This window comes from Physeter macrocephalus, chromosome 4 (assembly GCF_002837175.3).
Source record: "Physeter macrocephalus isolate SW-GA chromosome 4, ASM283717v5, whole genome shotgun sequence".
Lineage (NCBI taxonomy): Eukaryota > Metazoa > Chordata > Mammalia > Artiodactyla > Physeteridae > Physeter > Physeter macrocephalus.
The window spans coordinates 124157823-124180285 of record NC_041217.1 but is presented as its reverse complement, the minus strand read 5'-3'; the positions used below and the strand labels follow the sequence as shown (position 1 = coordinate 124180285).

At 36.6% G+C, this 22463-nt stretch overlaps 1 protein-coding gene across 14 annotated transcripts in view; it reads left to right on the top strand.

Annotated features, from left to right (window-relative positions):
• The window catches only part of LRRC7 (leucine rich repeat containing 7), a 499495-nt gene that overhangs the window by 300314 nt on the left and 176718 nt on the right, over positions 1–22463 (top strand). For all 14 annotated transcript variants that reach the window (XM_028489260.2, XM_028489268.2, XM_028489261.2 and 11 more), the window contains one exon: positions 10426–10489. In XM_028489260.2, the coding sequence (XP_028345061.2) occupies positions 10426–10489 (64 nt within the window). The remainder of the gene's footprint in view (positions 1–10425; positions 10490–22463) is intronic.

The window sequence follows — 22463 nt, the reverse complement described above, 5'->3', positions numbered from 1 at the left end:
TGTTATTGGACAATGGATTTTAAATTTTTCCTTGTGTGTAAAGATAATAAGTTTATGTTTCTTCAACATGAGGTATGCCGCTAGTTGCATTTTTAAAGAATATCAATTCCTGGGCCTTCTTGTCTTTAGTACTTGTGTTGTAAGGAATGATTTATTTCGAAATGTATAATACAAGGTTCATTTAAGGAAAGATTGTGAACAAGAGAAGAACATGATAACATGGTAGAATCTGTAGGTCCAAAGTAGAAAATGTAAACGTCCATTTAACATAGGACATGGATTAAGTAAAGTGGAAAGATAGTATATTCTTTCCCTAAGTTCCAATACGAGAGAAACATCGGACAGTAGCAACTGAGGGGAGTTTTCCTATCCTTGTGACATGAATAGCCACTAATTAGAGAGTATCTGAGAACATTTGAAAGACAAGTTAAAAGATGGAATGAATAAGCCCATGCCAAAAATTTGCAGAATCTTGTGAGAGTCAGCAAACCCATGTTACTGCACTGGGAATTTATGGAGAAACAAGATTCTGCCAACTTTATGTGGCTTCTGAAGTAATTGTACACTTGAATAGATAAAACCTCTGAATCTGATAAAAAGCAAATCATAGACTGTATAATTTTATCAAAGTGACAGATGCACCAAGATATTGCGTTATTTCCCGTCATTGCTCCAATTGGAATCTTTTACCAGATTTGCAATTGGATAAATGCTATAAAGTAATAGCATGCTATTAAGGACTTAATTTTCATAAATGCAACCAAAGGACAGTATTAAGAATAAATGTCCCTAGATTCCAGTAACATGTACCCTAAGAAATGAGAATTTCTAATAGTATATAAATATAGTTATCTAGTGGCAATTACCTAATAATAAATATTTCCAGTCCTTAATTTATCTATTGTATCAAGTTTTAAAAACTTAAATATATCATAAACCCACGGAGCTATCTAGATGTAAGATCTTAAGGACTGATGTAGACCAGGGGTTGGAAAACTATGGCTTATGGTCCAAATTTGGTGACCCCTTTTTTATAAACAAAGCTTTATTGGAACACAGCCGTGTCCATTTGTTAATATGTCATATATGGCTACTTTTGCACTACAATGGCAGCACTGAGTAGTTGAGACAGAGACCATACGGCCTATAGAGCATGAAACCCTTCTTGTCTAGCCTTTAATAGAAAAAGTTTCTTGACCCCAGGCATAGACTACAGTGAGCTCTAGAAAATATACTTTTCATAAAAACATTCATATTTAAACAAAACAATGGTCAAGCCAAACAGTGCAGGCCAGGTTTAGATGATTGGCCACTGCTGTGAAAAGAGATCCTATGCCAGCTCTGTCATTAACTTTCTGTGTGATGTTGAACAAGTCACCAAGTCTCCTCTAGTAAGAAGGGAGCACTTCTTTTTCCTGAGGTTGCTGTGCATAAGGCCAAATGGCAAAAATCAACATGGTCTTTTAAGGAGAATGTGAAAGTCAAACGAGGGAAGCATGTCCAAATCAGTCATAAATGAAAGAAGAGCCTGAAGTGAATATTGGGAGTTAAGATGCAGGGCCTGACAGGTCAGAGTTTCAAGAAGACAAAAGAGGATGATTCGATCAAATTTAAATCCTATATTCATTATAGGGAAACACACATGCCTGTGTTTCAATGGACTGAGTATGTCCATGATTCCATGGACTGGGATGGACAAGAACTCAATTTCATCATCTGCAAAAAAGTATTTACAGTGTTCTCCTAGTCTAAGAAATGTCCTGTGGGAAAGAAGAGAAAAATGTTTTTGGTCACATAAACAGGAAATTGTCTAAACTAATTGAATCTGTTAAATAATCACAGTGAACATTTGTATGTTTTATAAGAAGTCCTACTGATAAGAAATCTATTTAACAATTTTTAAGCAAGATTTGCCAAAATGTACTGGCCATCTGAAAATTTTTTTAAATCATGCAACATTTATAAGTCCTTAGGAAAACTTCAAAAACTCTGACCTCAATAATCTCTCAAAATAGTTCCAACTCTGAAATTCTTCTGTAAGTATTTCAATACCTAACTCTTAATACCAATCATATGTCAATCACAATTTATGTGCTTTACCTGTATTAACTATTTTAATCATCAAAATAACCTTATGATGTAAGGATCCTTATTATCATTCCCATATTACAGATGAGAAAACTGGGGTGCAAAGATGCTCTAAATGGTTTAAAGTCAAACAGCTAAGTGAGTGGTAGAATCAAGATATATACCCAGGTTGTCTGAATTCAGAGTCTATGCCCTAAACTACTCTCCATTTAAAGTTTTGTTGCTATATTTCAGATATCCAAACAAATGAAAAACTCACCTAAATATTTCACTTAGTATTTTTTATTATTTGGATTTTTTAAAACCTACTATTGAAAATGTCAGGAAGTCAACTTAAAACAAGATGCAGATATCCTGGAATGGATGAATCTCAGCCTTATCTGCCTCTATCATCACGCATAGTTTACAATAAGTAAGCTAATGTATATTCATTACAATATTCATTAAAACAGGCCTATCAGGATATCTCCTTGGCAACTGTTAATTAATTATAGCTGCCTCCTTGGCAACTGTTAATTAACTGTAGATGCCTGATAAAAATTGAGTGGTTTTTCTTTGTAATATTCTAGAATTCAAACAGCTCACTGGTAAAGAGTTATTCATTCATGCACATATGAATATCTTCATTAAACAAACTGATTGAGAAGCTATTTGTAAGATAAACAACTTACTTGCTCTCATGAAGCTTCAGTCTAGCAGGGGGAAAATAATTAGCAAGTAAACAAGTTTTAATTTTCAGTATTAAATATTAAAATATAAAATTAACCTAAAAAATTAAATTAAATATTTTCAGTGGTAAGTGTTAAGAAGAAAATGAAACAGGGCAATATATAACACGAAGATGAGAAGGAGATTTAATTTTGGGTAAAGGCGATATGAGGAGGAAAAATATGAGCTGAGTTGAAAAGAAGCCAGCTATGAGATTTATGAGTTAGAACATTACAGGCAAGAGAAGCAACAATGATAAATGTAACAATCATGGAAATTTTACACATTTCTACAATTTTTACATATATAATATGAACATAGGTTGGTAAACATCATTTAATACAACCAATTTCATTAGAACTTGATCATTCAGGTAACTAGGTGAACTTCACAAATGAATCTAAATAATCAGAAAGATATTCGGTTCAGACAGGAGATGATCCAATTGTAGGCATAACTGATAGAGAATGTGACCCAAACTGTAACAAGTCCTGGTATTTTCTTCCTAACCTATGGCAGTGATCATGCCTTCAAGCCATTTGTAAGGGGAAGTCACACCAGTTAGATTCCAGTGCTGGGACATAGAGATAGACCCCAGACCCACATGTGTTTACTGTAATGACAAAGGAGTACAGTCAAATGAGTACATAAATCAAGTAGGCTGCTTGAAGTGCATAAGAACAGGCCACGTGGGACCCCACCTAGTAGAGTAAGGAGGTAAACAAATGGAGATGAGAGGCTCATCCTCCAAGGAATCAGCAAGGAGAGGAGATATAAGCCTGGAATATTCCTCTAGCACAATGGATCTCAACTAGAAGTAATTTTGCCCCCCTAACCTCTACCCTGGGGACATTTGACAATGTCTGGAGACATTTTCGTTGTGAAAACTGCAGAGAGTACTACTGATATTAGGTAGGAAGAGGCCTTGGATGCTGCTAAACATCCTACAATGCACAAGATAGCTGCATCCCAGATGTCCCCTTATTCAGCCATGAGGATAGAATGACAGGGATTCGTGCAAGAAACTCTAATGGGAGTTTTTAGAATTTCTTCACTTTGGACCAAAATCTCTCACATTCTTTAAGGATACATGTTAGTATTGTGGACTTAAACTATAATCACAGAAAAACCTCAGCTTCAGATGTACTCTTTTAGTATTTTCATTCTTTCTTTTCACATATATGACTCATATAGCAAGGTTCTCCAAAACCCAGCTCAAACTTCACCTTTTCTTAAAGTTTTCCATAATTACCAAACTGTCAAATGTTCCTTCTTCTGAGCTCCTATGGCAATCTATACATACTTTTATCTTAGCATTTATCACTCTGTGAAGTAATTATTCATTGAAAGGTCATTCCCATTTTAAAAATAGGTCTTTCTGGGTAGAGACTATGTAAGATGTGCTAAACATCCTACAGTGCACAAAGCAGTCCCCTATATCAAAGAATTAACTGGCCCAAAATGTCAGTAGTGCCAAGGTTGAGAAATCCTGCATCCCAGAAATCTTTGTAACTTCAGTGTCCACGTGGCACCCGCCATAAGGAAGCACAAAGTGAATGAATGAATGCTCACAAACACTACTAACATAAAAATACCATGAGTTCTATTTTATTTTTCTGACAAAGCCTTACTTGTTTGTGTCCTAATTAAATTAAAAACCTATTACGTATTTCATCTAAAAGGAACTTTTTTTGGAGAATTTGACAATGATGATAGTTTAGTAACTAGCACACAAACAAGAAAAGCAACAGGCTTCATTACAGACTGTCTAAAATCTTATGGGTAAAGACAGTCATTCTGAAAGGTGTAAAATGTAAGAAATAATATAGAACGACATGTTCAAAAAGCAGAAATAAGAGTGTAAAATTTTAAAGATATGTAAGAAATCATATTGGAAAGTAACTTTAAAAATGGAAGTAAGAATGTAATGATAGAATGAAACTTTGGTGATAGTAATTAATGGAAACTAAGATCAAGAAAATAAAATGAGATAAAATTAAAATAGAGGAAAAGATATTTTAAACAACAGAACTTAAATAAGCTTCAGGAAATAGTTTAGAAAACCGCATGGGAAAGAATTTTGTCATTGTTGTTCCGGAGCAAACAAAAGGAAAATTGTTGCTCGTTCAAAAGAATGGCAAAGGAATCGTAGGAAGCTATGTTATAAACTTAAAATATAGTTTTTACGTATGAATTAATGAGTCAAAGATTTCAAAAGCAGTAGCCTAAAACTAGGATGTGAAAAGAAAAAGTCTTAGAGGTGGCAGAGAGGCTACCTATCCCCATACAAAAGGAATCAAACAAACTACACTAATAGAAACATAAGACATAATAGATACATTTATACATTGTCTTGGTCAGCCCACGTCTAAAGAACAGTGTTTAATTCTGAGTGCCAGTTGGCCTTCAGAGATAGAAATGTTTCCGATTCTGTGGTCCATATGGTCTGTCTCACTACTCAATTCTGCCATTGCAGTGCAAAAGAGCCATAGATTATATGTTAACAAATGGGCATGACTATGTTCCAGTAAAGCTTTATCTATACAAATGAAAGTGCCAGGTTTGTATCTCATCCTGTTTGGAAGAGAAGCTTTGATAAAGATGATCAGGGTGTTTAGGTTTCTGGAAACCCCATCATGTAAGAAATGATTTAAGAGGTCACCAATATCTAGCCTAGAAAAAAGAGATAAATCCCAGAACTAATAAAATTTACTTTAGGACACTCAAGTACAAGACATCCCTCATGTCTTCATTTAATAAAAATAATTGTGTCTTTCCCTTTAACCACCATGGCTAGAAAAAATATATATTCTCAGGTTTATGTGATACGCATCTTGGAGATCAGTGAGAGCTACAGAGTTCCTAGAATTCAAGAAGTTGTGGAAAGGCTTCTGGTCTTCAACTCATGATGCTTCTCACTAGAATACTTTTTGCTTAAGGCTACATGGTCAAGTCAAGTGCAGGTGGCTTTACTACTCCTGTGGTCATTTTACATTCATTGCCATGCTTGGTCACTTGGTCCTTCACCTTGGTTCCCAAAGTTTTGGTGTTCATTGTTTGTTGGACTACAATGTGGTCTAGGAACAAAGCTTGAGAGAATCTGCCACTCCTCAGTATTCCCAGGCTCAGAAGAAAATCTAATTCTCTCTTCATGGAGCACAGCCACTACCACCCCTTCCCCTAGAAGCACCTATTCAGTGGTATAGGTTTGGCAAGAGGTGAGTCAGATGTTCTTACAATGCTGGCCAATGTTTCACAACCATCTTTGGACTGCTAGTGGTCCCACACAGACCCTTCTGGGCATCTTGAAACATAAAGAAGATGCCACTCCTCAGTATTCCCAGGCTCAGAAGAAAATCTAATTCTCTCTTCATGGAGCACAGCCACTACCACCCCTTCCCCTAGAAGCACCTATTCAGTGGTATAGGTTTGGCAAGAGGTGAGTCAGATGTTCTTACAATGCTGGCCAATGTTTCACAACCATCTTTGGACTGCTAGTGGTCCCACACAGACCCTTCTGGGCATCTTGAAACATAAAGAAGATATATATATATATATATATATATATATATATATATAGATATATATATAGATATAGATATATATATATATATATATATATGAAAAAACTAACAATTCAAGGAAGTTAGTGACCAATGCCAAATAAATCATGGAAAAGAAAGCAGATAGTATGTGAGCTTAAAAGGAGAGATAACTCTGTGGTGGAGTAGACAAGAAACATCACTTATTTATTTTTCAAATATTTATTTCTAGTCAAGACCTTTTACCTGAGCTTCAGTCTTACACAGGCACACATGTGCACGTGTGTGAGCACGCGTGCACACACACACACATTTTCTCCTAACATAGGACTCACACATTCACCTCAAATTCTCTATAGTATTTAAAAAAGTATTCACTACATCCAGCTCTCTCCACCTTAGATTTATTCCTTTGCAACATTCCCACAGTGCTACTCAATCCAGAAACTAGCTTCAGTTCCTTCCTCTTCTTTACCTTCCACATCCAACCAACTATCATCATTACCAAGTATGCCTTCACCAATGCATCCCTCATAGCTCCCACCATATCATCCATACTGCCGTTGTCTTATTTCTGGCCACAATTATATCCCACATAGATTTCAGGACAATCTTTTATTTGACCTTTTTGCTAGCACATCTTCTCCACATTTCCCACACCACTCCAAGCTGCCAAAGTGATCTTTCTAAAATAAAAATTTGATATATCTTCCCTATCTAAATCTTAAAGTTTCCATTGCCTTCAAGCTAAAACTCAAACTTCTTTGTTTAACATGGATGATCTCATGATCTGGCCCTTGTCTACATATTATTTCTTATTTCTTACTATGTTTCTTATTTCTTATTTACCATTCTTACTAACCTGCAGTTCCTTAAATGGGCTTTGATCTCTTTCAATACCCCCCTTTGATGTCACTTCCAAAAAACATCCATCTCTTCTGATTCTGTAGCCTGATCAAATGCTACAAAGTGAAGTGTCAGTAGAGTCTCCTATTTTTTGCTCCCACTCCCCAACGCTGAAAAAGCACTTCTTTAGAATCCTACACATATATTTTCTATGGCATTTAGTCTATTGGGTAAAACTGGCCCGTTGTCTTAACCATTTTCTTTCAAGATTATGAGCTACCTGATAATAGGAAAAACACCTTTCATCTTGATAACCTTAAAAGTTGAGAGATAGTAGGAAATCAATATGTTTATGTTATTGAATAAAGAGTATTGAAGATGTATGGATAAAGGCACATTGAATGGGAGAAAAAGAGCATTAGCAAAAGCTTAAAACAGAAAACTGATCTTCTCAAAGTCATCACTAATCTACATGTTGTTCAATCAAGTGGTCATTTCTCAGGTATATCATCAATTTTTCTTACAATTTGTTATTTCTTCCAACTTGAAACGCCGTCTTTACTTGGCTTCCAGTCCTTCACACTCTTCTGGTTTTTCTCTTGTGATCCGAGTAGCTTCTCTGTCTTCTTTCCTGGCTCATCCTCATGTCTTCTTAGACCTATTATCTTCTCATCTACACTCATTCCTTTGGTGATCTCACATGCTCAAGGCTTGATACCATCTGTATGCTGACCATGCTCAAATGATCTATTTTGCCTGGACTTCTTCCCTGAACTCCAGACTTGTGTATATAACTTCCTGCTTGACATCTCTAGTTGGCTTTACAATAGAAATTTCAAATTTAGCATTTCTTTTTTTTCAACCTTATGAGGTGAGATATAACTGATAAATAAAATTGTAGGATATTTAAAGTACATTGTGATGATTTAATAGAAGTATACATTATGAAAGGATTCTTCTCATCTAATTAATTAACACATCCATCACTTCACATATTTATATTTTGAGGAGGAAATTTGAGGGGGGATGGACAGGGATGAGAACATTTAAAACCAAGCTTTTGATGAGCCCAAAACCCTGCTCACCCTGTCTTCTCCATCAGTCAATTACACTTCATCCTTCTAGTTGTTCAGACCAAAACACACTTTTAATCACATTTAATTCTACTTTCTCTTACTCCCCACAATCATTTCATCAACAAAACATTTGAATCTAATCTTAAATATGTCCAGAATCCAACCATTTCTCACCCCCTCTGCTGCCACCAACCTGACCAAACCACCGTCACCTCTCATTTGGCATTTTCCATTAACTGCCTGTTTGAGCTCCCAGCTTCCACCTTCGTCCTCCTCGATCTGTCTACAAGCCTGAAATCATAGGTATCCTTTTAAAACAAGTCACTTCAATATACCTTTGATCAAAACCTTTCAGTGACCCTCCATCTTACTCAAAATCAAAGCCAAAGTCTTGGGCTATAAGACCCCATATTTTCTAACTCCCCATTATCATCTCTTTACTTCTCCTGTCCCTCAGTCTACTTCAGCCACACTGGTTACCTAGAATGTCTTCAAGCAAGCAACGTGTCCCTGCTTCAGAGTCTAGGCACTAGGATGCTCCTTCATTTCCTTTAAGCATTGGCTCAAATTTCTTCTCAGTGAGACGTGATTACCCTATTAAAAATTGCAGTCATGTTATATGAATTCTTCCTATCTTCCTCCTCTTCTTAAGTGTTCTTCCTAGCACTTATAACCTTCTAGTATATTATTTTATTTTACTTAATTGTTTTATTTATTGTCATTATCATCTCTACTGGAATGTAAAGTACTTTCGAGGAGGAATTTTTGTTTCTTTTCATCCAGTGCTATTCCCCAGACCCCAGAAGATTGTCTAGCACATAATAATCTTTCAATAACAGTTGCTGAGTGAAGAAAGAGTACACACATTTTTTTGCATTTCTGAGTGCCTGACAGAGTCTGAATTACAGTAGTATTTCATTTGCTACTCATAAAACCCTATAAGATAATTACTACATGAATTTTAAAGATGAAGGAATGAAAATTTTTTGAGACTTGAGTCAACAATGCCTCCAGAATTTCTGTATAGTCAAGACTTGGAGACAGCATTCTGGTTAGTAGGGAGAATAAAAAAACTTGAAAATCAGAAAAATGCTCTCTTTTCTTATGTTGTATGTTATACTTGAGAATGGTTTGGTAAATGCTGATTGCACATGGCATGTGCTAAGGTATGTCTAATCTTTGGCACCAACTCTTGCCCAAGGTTTAAGGTTGTTCAAAGCTGCAGCATCATTCAAGCCAATATGTTTAGGAGACAATGAGTACAAAAGTTAGGGGTAGGGGATTAAGAGGTACAAACTACTATGTATAAAATAAATGAGCTACAAGGATATAAAGTACAACACAAGGAATATAGCCAATATTTTATAATAATTATAAATGGAATATAACCTTTAAAAATTGTGACTCACTATGTTGTACATCTGAAGTTTACATCATATTATAAATCAACTATACCTCAATAAAAGAAGAAAAAAAAACAGTTTTTCTATAACAGAACTTCATTTAAGGAAGTGAACAATGACAAGATTGATAATGAATTTGTGGCCATATTGTGGAATTTTAGAATGCTTTACTAAGAATTGGGTTTATCCGTTGGTTTCCAAACCTGTGGGGATTCTTAAAAATATGGATTTTAGGGGCTTCCCTGGTGGCGCAGTGGTTGCGCGTCCGCCTGCCGATGCAGGGGAACCGGGTTCGCGCCCCGGTCCGGGAGGATCCCACATGCCGCAGAGCGGCTGGGCCCGTGAGCCATGGCCGCTGGGCCTGCGCGTCCGGAGCCTGTGCTCCGCAACGGGAGAGGCCACAACAGAGGGAGGCCCGCATACCACAAAAAAAAAAAAAAAAAAAAAAATATGGATTTTGGAGCCCCAATCAGTACCTCCTATTGGTATAGATTTTTAACAAGCTTCCCAGACTTTCATTAAGCATCCAGGCCAGAACTCCATCCATAGACTGGCATTTGGAAACATGGTAAGCTACTAAAGGTTTTCAGGCAGCAGTTTGCATATGTTACTGTATATTTGCAACTTACTTCTCCCTAAAAAATACCCCCGTATCTGTGCACTATACACCCAGGTAAATCTGATAGGGAGGTGGGTGGAATGTCTTTTGTAGCAACGTGTCATGCACTGCCTCACAATAATATTTTTCTCCATCTGTTATAGGTCAATGCACAAACTGGCCCAGTTGGAAAGACTTGACCTAGGCAATAATGAATTCAGTGAGCTGGTAAGCGAATGCATTTTCAAAATTTGATAAATATATCCCAGGGGATTATTTTGTTTGCTCTGTCTTTATAACGCCAGGCATTAAATTATCAGGAGCACATTTACATTTGCTAAATATAAAAATGAAATAAAATCTGGAATTAAAGTGATTGTTTATCTATATAGTAAGCTACAGGGAACTGAATAATATTAGGGTTAACTTTAAAAAGTGGGAGTATGGATAGGCAGATGCAAATTGTCAGTTTTGAGCACCACCTATATAGCAGGCACTGTGTTCAGAGTGTTATATATGTTGCCTCATTTAATCCTGATTTGCCATGTTGCCATGGAACATGGAAACAAGCTCAAACTGGTCACTGACTTACATAGCTTTTATGTGGTTGAACAGGAATTAAACCAAGACTTGATTAACTCAAAGTCCATACCTTGAAGACTTCTGCTTTGGCTGCTTAATGGGCATAGCATGAGAGGAGTGGTCAATGGCCTTTTATTTCCAATTGTACTGAAAGTGTCTTTCTAGTGAACATATGTTATGACCTCACTGCCAGCAAAACTGACAGAATTTTGACTACTCCTTTTAGGCTTAAGTTTTCTTTAAATGTTCCTGAAAACCAAAATCTCAAATGCAAATTAGAAAGAAAATACTCTTTTACCAGCAGACTCAGCCTGTTTTACTCAGAGGTCTTCCACTTGAACATCTTTAAATTTCAAAAATCAATTCACCTAAATTGTCTTTTAACTATTTTTAAATTAAAACATTTAAGTGAGTAATCAGCTTTTCTTTTGCAGCTATGTTACTAGCTACATGACCTTGTGAAAATGACTTAACCTCTCTAAGACTCATTTTCCTTTTCTATAAAATGGAGATTATAATGGTTCCTCCCCTCCAAGGTTTGTAGGAGAATTAAATGAAAAAATGTACAGGGCATTTACTGATTCTCAGTAAATGCCAGTGTATAGGGGTGATAGGGTATAATTCACACTACAACTTGAATGTGCAAAAAAATTAACTTGTTTTACTTTGACCGTAACTAATTTGATCATTTTCCCAGCCTCTATCAGCTCTTTATTGAGGGTAAAAACTGACTTTTATTCTTCTATGATTAGAAGTTAAATCTAATTTTAGAAGTTACATGGTTCCTTTAGGTTGTGTTCATCTTCCCTGCATAGAAATTCTCTGTAACCTCTTGCCTTCCCCTGCTCGTCTCCTTAAGATGGAATTTGAGTGAGTGCGAAGGAAGGTACATATATTTCTGATATGAGGAAAAGAGACCCGCTGGCCTCAGGCTAGTTTTCAGAAGTGCTGGCCTCTGGGCTGATGTCTGCAGCTGATACTGCCTCCTGTGTTAAATCTGCAATTCTGAACCTGCCGGTTCTTTGGGCTCAGGCAATACCCCCTAGGAGCATTGGCCATCTTCCTCTTGCTGGCAGCGCCATCACCCATTTATCATTGCATACACATACATAAGTCTCTGCCCTGTCTTCCCTCCAGCACCATACTTGGAAGTCCATCCCCGATTTCTGTTGTGAAGGAACCTAACCAGCCATAACCTTAATAGTGACCCCATAGCAAGTCTACAGGCTCTGAGAGTCCAAATGATATGCAAATGGAAAGAGGTCCATTAAAAACAAACTTCAGAGCTTCCTTCTGCCTGCTGCATCGCACGGCCAAGCTTGCTCTGCTTTGGATGCACCCAACTTTGTTATAGGGCAGCTGCCAAGGTGGCCTCAACACAGTAGAGCAAAATGACCCAGTACATAGTTTAATGCACCTCTGACATTTTTAAAGGAGATATTTATTAGTGTAGGTAGAGAGAGAGGTAAAAGTGGTGAATAACAGCGGCAAAACTAGTTTATATCGGTAGTTTTTTAAATTAGTTGTTAAGAAGTTAGGATCTACCCATGATTCCATGAAGGCATGTAGCTTGGCCTCGTAATTGAAAGAACATGGACAATGGATTCAGACGACTGAGGTTTAACTTTCAACTCCATCACTGGCTAGCTGGGTACCTTTGGGTCTATAGCTCACTCCCTATCCTCAGCTTCCTCTTCAATAAAATAAGGGTATCAAACCCATATATCTCACAGACTTTCTGAAAGAATTTCATGCAAGAGAATCTATAATAAACACTTAATGTATGTTTCAAATGAATTTCAATTCTGTCAGGTATATAATTTTGCAAGCCTTTTGTATGGATACTTTGTGAATCAATATTTTACTCTAAATATTTGCATTGACAAAGTTGAATAGGGCATGTTTATTTTTTGAAAATAAGCTTACTAAAAGTAAATTTTAAATACACATATTTTGACTTATGCTTCTGATGTCTAAGAAATCATCATCGGAGCAAAAACATTTTTTACTTTTGAACTCCCAATATTTTATGCTTGTCACAAAGTTAAGTCTCTTAATTTTTTTTTTTGCCTTTCTACTGGGGTGCTTTATTTGATAATAGTTATTTGGCGGGGTTGGGGGGAGTATAATTCTGGAACTTCACATTTCTAATGTGATTTACTTTTAATCAAATATTTGAATTTGATTCATCATATGTGTGGGACTAGCTGTTATTTCTCTGACAGTAACAATTTTTAATGTGAAAATAAGAGAATTTGCTCTGATAAGAGGCCTCTAGAAACAAGATCATATGGAGGAAAGGGAATTAAATTCCAATCTGTAGCTAGATATTGACACCTAGGAGATTACTGTTAGATGATTCATTTTGTGTGTCATGGTAAAAAGACAGATGTGAAGAGACGGCAATAAGTAAAAAAAAAAAAAAAAAATGAGAATGAGAAAACCTAATGAAGAGAACAGAAGTCTACATGCTAGAGAAGCAATGTACATATCCCAAATAAGGTTTGAAGTAGAAATATCTACTTATGGATGCTTTCATAACAATAAAAAATTGTAAACAAAAGAAATTATCTTATGTTTCTACAGGAATAACCACTAGAAGATACTAGACAAAGTTCTGGGAACATAATAGATTCTTAAAACTTTTTTTATGTGTGTTTCTTTCATGGCTTTTTTATCAATATAAAATTAATAAATGTTCATTTTAAATTATTAGAAAGTTAAAAGAAGTATAAAGATGATAGTAAAAGTAATCTGTGACCTCATCCCCATATATAATCATTATTAATATTTTTGGTATATTCTTTCTCCCTTCCCCCATTTTCTTTTAATGAGGTCAAATGAGCATTATTGGGAGCCTGGTCAGAGAGAGATGGGACACTAGTAGGTTGATGTGTGGAGTTGGATAGCATCAATCCTTAAAAATCCTCTGTACACTCTATGTTGTACATTCTTTGCACTGTTACAATAATTAGTAACATCCCAATGTCATGGAATGGTCAGGGACCCTAAAACAGATTCAGTGATTATCATGGGGCCCAAAAGTTGTATGGTAGGATTATATTTCAGGTATATATATATTTATCCAATGAACTAAGAATTGCTATTTGTCCTGAACTGGTGCAGGAAATAATGGAGCCCCAAAGGAAATCACCATGAGCTGGAATACTGGAAAATGGAGCAGATTGAGTAGCAGAGCCCCGAGGAGATAGGATGGATCCAGTAATAGTATGAGGTCATGGTTGACCATCCCCCAAAACTAGCTCTAGCTTCCAGCTCCTTTACTTCCTTTCTTCATCCACCCCCTTCCCTCAAAAGGAGAGGACTGTGGCATACAGGAAAATGTCACTTAGAGCCCCCAAAAACTCTGCTATGGGAACCTTCCTCAAAAGAGTCAGTCATAAGAAGCAAAATAAGAAAGCTTTTCGGCAAGCCAGAAAGAGAAAATTGCTCAGCTCAGAGGAGGCTAAAAGCAGACTGGGAAATGGTCTGTGTATGCCTTAGAGTCCATGATCATGATATAACGATGATCATGACCTTCTATATAAACTATATTCAGTTCCACCCCGTCAGGGATATTTTTTACATCTGTGCTCATGCATGAGGTTGGTATACATTATTCTTGTGTACTTTATCCGTGGGTTCCTATTTTTCATCAGTTTAGAAAAATTAACAGTCCTTATCTCCTCAAATGTTGCCTTTTAACTGTATCATCTGTCTCTCCTGCTGGAATTTGGATTAAATATGAATATGAGTGATTTTGAAATAAGTGATTTTGAAATACCATTTTATTAATGATTTTGTAAGTTTTTTCTGGAAAAGTAATCAGATAAAGGGTAATTTTTAAATATCTATTTCATGTCCTTAAAGAAAGTCTTCCTGCCTCTGCACCTAAAATTAGCCAGGATTCATTCTCCAGAGCTTGAGGCATCATGATGAGATCATTTTAAGAGTATTTTCAATTCTTTGAGCTATTTAATGTGTCAGTTGCTGACAGAGATATTTCTAAACTACAGACCATTCAAATTCTGGATTAAAGAACAAAACATGGATTTTAAAAAACAAAACACCTAAATGACAGCAACAAAAATATTTAAAGAGTAAAAAATATATTTTTTTCTGTGATAAAAAAACGTTTTTTAAACACATGTAAAGATGGATTGAATTTAAAAGTTCAGAGAGGGCTTCCCTGGTGGCGCAGTGGTTGAGAATCCGCCTGCCGATGCAGGGGACACGGGTTCGTGCTCCGGTCTGGGAAGATCCCACATGCCGCGGAGCGGCTGGGCCCGTGAGCCATGGCCGCTGAGCCTGCGCCTCCGGAGCCTGTGCTCCGCAATGGGAGAGGCCACAGCAGTGAGAGGCCCGCGTACCACCAAAAAAAATAAAAATAAATAAAATAAAAGTTCAGAGAATTCATCAGGAAATGAGTAGCATCATTTTTGTTTTGCTTTTTTTATTTTTGGCTGCGTTGGGTCTTCGTTGCTGTGAGCTAACTTTCTCGAGTTGCGGCGATCGGGGGCTACTTTTCCTTGTGGTGCACAGGCTTCTCATTGCGGTGGCTTCTCGTTGCAGAGCACGGGCTCTAGGCGCGTGGGCTTCAGTAGTTGCAGCACGCGGGATCAGTAGTTGTGGTGCGCGGGCTCTAGAGCACAGGCTCAGTAGTTGTGGCACGTGGGCTTAGTTGCTCCACAGCATGTGGGATCCTCCCGGACCAGGGATCGAACCCATGTCCCCTGCATTGGCAGGCGGATTCTTAACCACTGCTCCACCAGGGAAGTCCCAGTAACATCGTTTTAACTATCTAATATTTGAAACAGTATGTCAAGCCATCATTATAAAAAGATTTCATAAATTCAGCTATCCATGGACTGTATTAGAGGATTTATATTCTATAAAGCTTCTTTATAGAAAAGCTTAAAAAATAGTCTGCACTCTACAAGTCACTATTTCAAATGCTTAATAAGGCTGCAGATCACACTAAGCAAGAATTTCTAATCTCAATATTCAAACTGAATTCGTTTCTGTTGACTTTTTTCACTTTATTTCATAGAATCACACAAAAATTTCAAATGGATAAATCAAGTAAAGAATGGAGTCACTCTGAGCAAAATAATGGAGAAGAAATGCCAATAGTTGTACAGACTATCTGTTTGGTTTTATAAATAATATGAATGTGTTTTCATAGAAATTTGAAACAGCTGAGTGCTGTTTTAACTTGTAATTTAAATTGATTCGAATTAAATTAAACTTTACCAGTAGTGTAACAGCCAATGATTTCAACTCCCTAGTTTGCCCAAGGTGTGCTCATTTTTAATTACCTAGGATGCATGTATACCTGGGGCAAGCATTATATTTACATATCCGGTAATTTCCTTTATAGATAATTACAATGTAAGTTTGCCACACCTACTAATAAAATTTTGTTAATTATTCTTCAAGTAAAGCTTATAAGAAAGAGCAGAGCAGAGTAATACAAATACAATCTGTCATCTTATAACAGGCCTTCCCATTTTCAGGGAAGATATGTAAAACATCCTAATTAGTAACGCTTCCACTTCCTGTATTTGTAAAACTACAGAGGCCGTAGATTGTGTGTGCATGTATATACATATAGAATTTATATGGATCACAGACATTGCCAGAGGTTATCAATATATCAAAAGAAACTTGAGAAATGAAAATAATTTTTAAAATAATTGGAAACACGTCAGTTTCTGTATCAGTCAAGGTCCAGGCAGCGGGTAGAAACTATATCAAGTATTTAACAAAGCTTAATATAAGGAATGGATAATCATGTACTAGAAAGCTGGAAAGACAGAGAGGGGACTCTGAAGGACCACAGATGTAATAATTCTAGGAAGCAGCTACCACCTCTAGCTTAGGGGACAAATGGAAGATGGTAATGTAAGGAATTATGAAAACTTGAAGCTGCCACTCAGACCTCTAAATAGGGGCACCAGTCAGCTGATGTCTTCAAGGAGCTAATAAGGCTAGTTCTAATTGTGTGGAAAAAATACAAGCTGAAAACAACTGCTGTTGCTGGAGTTTAGTGTCACTGCAGGGAGCAGTGCTGCTGTTGAGATACTAAATGCCCAGGAAGTAAGTAGAATGAGCAAGTCCCTTCTGCCTTCTCTAGCCTTCCAGCCCTCTCCAGTACACCCAGTCATCAGAGCCTGATGCAGAGTCACCTATCAAAAAAGAAATGTAGTTAACCTCAGAATTATGAGGTAGAATATTAGAAAAGTGGGCCACAGCTAAAAGGCAATAGCTTAAACATTTAAAATAAAGCAAATGTTTACTTTTGCCAACTCAATTTTGGCATCATTTTCTCCAGAAAATTTTCCCAGCCCCTAGCAGAGTACCAACTCCCAACTGGCTCGTGATAAATGTTTCTAATGAATGAATGAATCATTTGACTTTAAAAGTGAACAGTTAAGTCAATTCTCTTCATCAGAATCGTGCCTACATAAATTGAAAAATTTTAATTCAAACTAAGCAATAATAGAGGTGGAGGAAATGCTTTAGTTTATATGAAAAGCAATCATTCCATAATTAGCTATCCTTTGAGGAATCAATTTCAATTCACTTTAAAACATTCTTCTAAATGAGTTTCTCCATGAGACTTTAAAGTACAAAATTTAGAACTGTGACCAATAAATAAAACTGTATTTCCACCAACTCTGGAATTTGAAAGGAATCCTTGATGAATCATTCAATTAAAATGTATTTTATGTCTGAAAATAATTATGGAGTTTTTTTAGATAGGAGGATCAAACTGGGGCCTCCACTTTTATAGGTGCAACATCTGTTGACCGAGGGCTTTAAAAAGCAAGTTCCAATGTTGTACATACAAAAAAAAAAAAAAAAAAAAAAACCACACCTCATTTCTTTGCTTTTAAACTTTCCTTTTCCTAGCAATAAAATAAGTTATTTTGGCCCCCAAGTTATCTTGGAAGCAGTTTTTCTCTCATTGCCATTTCTTATTATTGCAATAAGACTAGATACTATAAATGAAATTAATTAGCTCTGTTTCCCTTTCCATAAATAGATTTTTCTAAGAATGGCATATATTTCAATGTAGTTAAGTGCCCTGGTGATTCTGTCAATAGTGTCAACAAGAGAGTTAAAAAAGAAATGCTCTCTGATTGAACCAGGGAAAATTATGTGAAATAGGAGTACAAATTTATAACCAACACTTTACAAGGAAAATAAGTGTATTATGCAATCATGGAGTAAACCCAAGAATATTCGTGAGTTGTGAATAGGGATTGTGAATCATCCAAAAACTAACAAAAACTGTATTTAAAGTAATCAAATTCAAAATGACATCTTCCTCATTGATATGCTGAAATGTATACTATCTGGATGTATTATCTGAAATTGAATCAATAAAAAATTTATTTGATTTCAGGTTTCACAACAAACCAAACCCAGAAGACAATGAAAATGCTAAGGAGAAATATAAAGAAAGGGGGATGGAGAGAAAGAGAGAGAGACAGTGTGTGTGTGGGTGTGTGGGTCTGGGTGTGTGTGTATGCATGTATGGAGAGTGTAATTGTTAGGGTGGCCAGGGAAGCTTTACTCAGCAGGTGACATTTTAGCAAAAACCTAAAGAAGGCGAGGGAGCAAACCATGCTAATATCTGGGTGGAACATCATTCTAAACAGAGGGAACAGGAAGTATAAGCACCTGACATGAAAGCAAGCCTGACTTTTGGACAGCAAGAAGACTAGAAGGTCTGGAGGAGTGTAAGTGAGAAGAGTAGGTGATAAGTTAATTTGGGGAGTTCGGAGGTAGTTGCACAGGGAGAGGTAGAATCCTGTTAAGACATTTCAAGGATTTTGGCTTTTACTCTGAGTAAAGTGGAAGCCCTCTGGAAGGTTTTGAACAGGTAGAACACATGGTCTGACTTACATTGTTATGTTACATTACACTACATTTGGTTATAGTATGTTACCTTAATTACACTGCATTACATGACATTACCAGGATCACTTTGAATGCTGTGTTGAGGATGAATGGAAAGTGGGTCAAAGTGGAGTCAAAGAGACCAGTTAGGAAGTTATTGCAATAATATAGGCAAGAAATGGTAGTGTCCTGGAATGGGGTAGTAGCAGTGGAGTTGGCAAGAAGGATTGATTTCTGGGTAAATATTAAAGATATAGCCAGAAGTAGGATCTGAACTTGTAAATTAGGGACACCTTCCTTCAAAAAATAATACAAAATTAGGAATACATAATTAAGTACAAAAGTGAATGTTTACTTAAGATGAAAAAAAGAAACTATGAATTTTAAATTACAAATTAAAATTAATAGAATACAATTTGAAAAGCTGACAAATGTCATAAACATCATTAAATCCAGAAAAATAACATAATAGAACACATCTGTGATACTGTTTTTTCCCCTTACATGTTGGCCTCATGCTCTTTGACAGTCTGTTCACAAGACAAATATTTTGTAATATCATTTTCTACGACAATAATAGAAAAATAATCCAGGCTTTCCTCTACCATGGTTTTTATTCCTGATAATTTGGAAACATCTGTTTCATCTTTACAATTTTTCATTGATACAGCTTGTTAAATTTTAGGATTGTCAAATTTGGGAAAACCTCTGACTCCCTACATTTCAAGCCTTGTTTCTCTTCCTCCACCTATACACTGAGAACCAAAGGACATATTCATGTCCCAATACTTTCCTTGGCCGTGTACCTTCATGTAATGAGGGTCAGGGGAATTGACACAATGAACAGAGTATTTCTGGAAGCCATTTCTACTCTAGATGGCTAACAACAGGTTAACTACGTGGAGACATGATTGAAAACCATATAAATATATTCCATTAAATCTATACTAAAGGTATTCCCATGTAACTTCCTTTTATCTGTCTCCCCAAAATGCCTGTGGCCATTCCGTCACCTCATGACATGAGAGAAATTGCAACATAGTGGAAGTCAGGGTAGAAATTATCGTTAAAAGATCTTAATTTTACCTAGCATTTCAGGCCTAGGCATATACCTGTACTCCTTTCTTATTACTGATCTGTAGCAAATGACCACAGACTTAGTGGCTTAAAACAATACAGATTTATCATCTCACAGTCCTGGAGGTCAGAAGTCCTAAAATCAAAGTGTCATCAGAGCTTTGATCCTTCTAGAGACTTCATGAGAGAATCTTTTCCTTAAATTTTCCAGCTCCTAGAGGCTACCTCATTCCTTGGCTAGTGACCCCTTTCTCACATTACTTCAATCTCTGTGTCTGTCATTATGTCTCCTACTTTGATTTTATTTCTATCATTGCATCTCTTTCTCTGTCTTCTCCAACTCCCCTGTCTCCCTCATGTAAGTACCTTTGTGATTACTTTGGGACCACTGATGTAATCCAGGATAATCTCTCTTTCTCAATATCTTTAAATTAATCATATCTGCAGATTCTCTTTTATCCTGTAAGGTAGATTATTCACAGGTTCCAGGACATGGACATCTTTGAAAGCCCATTGTTTAGCCTACCAGTAAGGTCCCTGTCCCCAAAGATTCATGTCTAACCACTTGAAAATGCATCCACCTCAACTCAAGTTCTCCAAAATTCTCACTCATTACAAAATCAACTCATGTACAAAAATCTCATCTAAATCTCATCAGCTCAAAAGTCCCAAATTTCATCATGTAAAGCATCTAAGTTAGGCATAGGTAAGGTTCTGTATACAATCTATCCTGGGTCCAAATCACCTTCCATCTGTAGACCTGTAAAACTAGAAAACAGTCAGTCTGCTTTCAAAATATGATTGTGCAATAGGCATAGGATAACAGTAACAGAGATTCCCATGCAGAACGGGAAAAAAAAAATGGAAGGACAAAAGTAGTCTACACTCAAAACCAATATCAAAATTCACCCAGGCAAACTCCATGAGGTTTCAAGGCCAGGGATTAAACTCTGTGGCTCAAGACTCATTGCTCTTTGCCTTTGGCTTTACCCTCTGCACCATTCTTCCTTTTCCTGGTAGGAAAGCAAGGTTTGCAGCTGAGTAGATTTATCAGCCTATTTCCTGCTTATAGAATTTTAGGAGTCTGGCAGTCTTCTTTTATTTTGTCCTCTCTCTATTCCTTTCAGTCCATGCTGGCAGTGTTTCTGTTGATACAACAGTCTAAAGAGCCTTGTGGGTCTCCCATTTATATCTTGAAGATTTCTCCACTGCACAAGAGGTTCCTCACAGATCTTTCCTGGATAATCTCATCTCTATTCCTGGCTTCTTCTAAGATGTCTAACAGGTTCCATGAAACATCTACCTAAGCACTTTGATCCTTACAAGGCACTTTAATCCTTAGAAAAGTTTGCCCCAGAATACCCTGACTTTATTTCCAGAGCACACTCTCCTGGTAGTGAATCTCCTAATTTTAGCATTTTTTTGTAGTCTGAATAGGATGAACATTTCCCAGGTCAAGTCCTGGTTTCTTTTTGCTTAATAGTTCTTTCAATTTACTCTTTCCTCTTGTATTTTACTACAAACAGCAAGTAGAAATCAGGCCATACCTTCAAAATTTTGCTTGGAAATCTCTTCAGCTAAATATCAAATTAACCTCATACAAGTTATGCTTTCCACATAAGTGTATGACACAATTCAGCTACTGTATAACAAAGATCCCCTTTACTCCATGTTAACATGTTCCTCATTTCCTTCCAAGCCCTCATTAGTAGTGAGGGCTTAGAGTCCACATTGCTACCAGCAGTCTTTTCATGATCATTTAGGTGTTCTCTAAGAAGATACAGATTTTCTGTACCATTCTCTTCACTTCATTCTGAGTCCTCCTTAGCAGAGATAAGGAGGACTCATTACCATCCATATTTCTACTAACAGTATGTTCAAGGCAATCTAGGCTTTTTCGATCATGCATTTTTATCTAGAATTTTTCCAGCTCTGTTCACTACCCAGTTCCAAAGCCACTTCTGCATTTTTAGGTATTTGTTGCAGCAGTAACCCACTTCCAAGTTCCAAAATACAATTCCTGCGGTTGAACTGTAACAAATTATGACAAATTTGGTGGCTTAAAACAATATATATAACACAACACAAAATTATTATTTTAAAGTTCTGTAGGTGTCATCAGGGCTGTGTTCTTTCTGGAGGCTCTAGAGAAGTATCCATTTTCTCTCCTTTTTCAGCTTCTAGAAGCCACTTACATTCCTCTGCTCACAGCCACTTCTTTGCATCACTTCAGCTTCTCTTCTGTCATGACATCTTCTCTGCCTTCTCTGAACTTCTTACCTTCCTTTTATAAGGACACTTGTGATTACATTGGGACACTCAGATAATCTCTCCATCTCAAGATCCTTAAATTAATCATATCTTCAAAGTCTCTTTGTCCATGTGAGGTAATATATTCACAGGCCCTGGGGAGTAGGATGTGTATATCTGTGGGGAGCCAACACAATATTCACCCAACCACACTACCCAAGAGAATTTAAAACATATATCCACACAAAAACTTGTACATGAATATTCATAGTAGCATATTCATAATAGCCAAAAAGTAGAAAGAAAATCCAAATGTCCATTAACTGATAAATGGATAAACATGATGCAGTATATCCATACAATGGAATAATATTTGGAAATAACA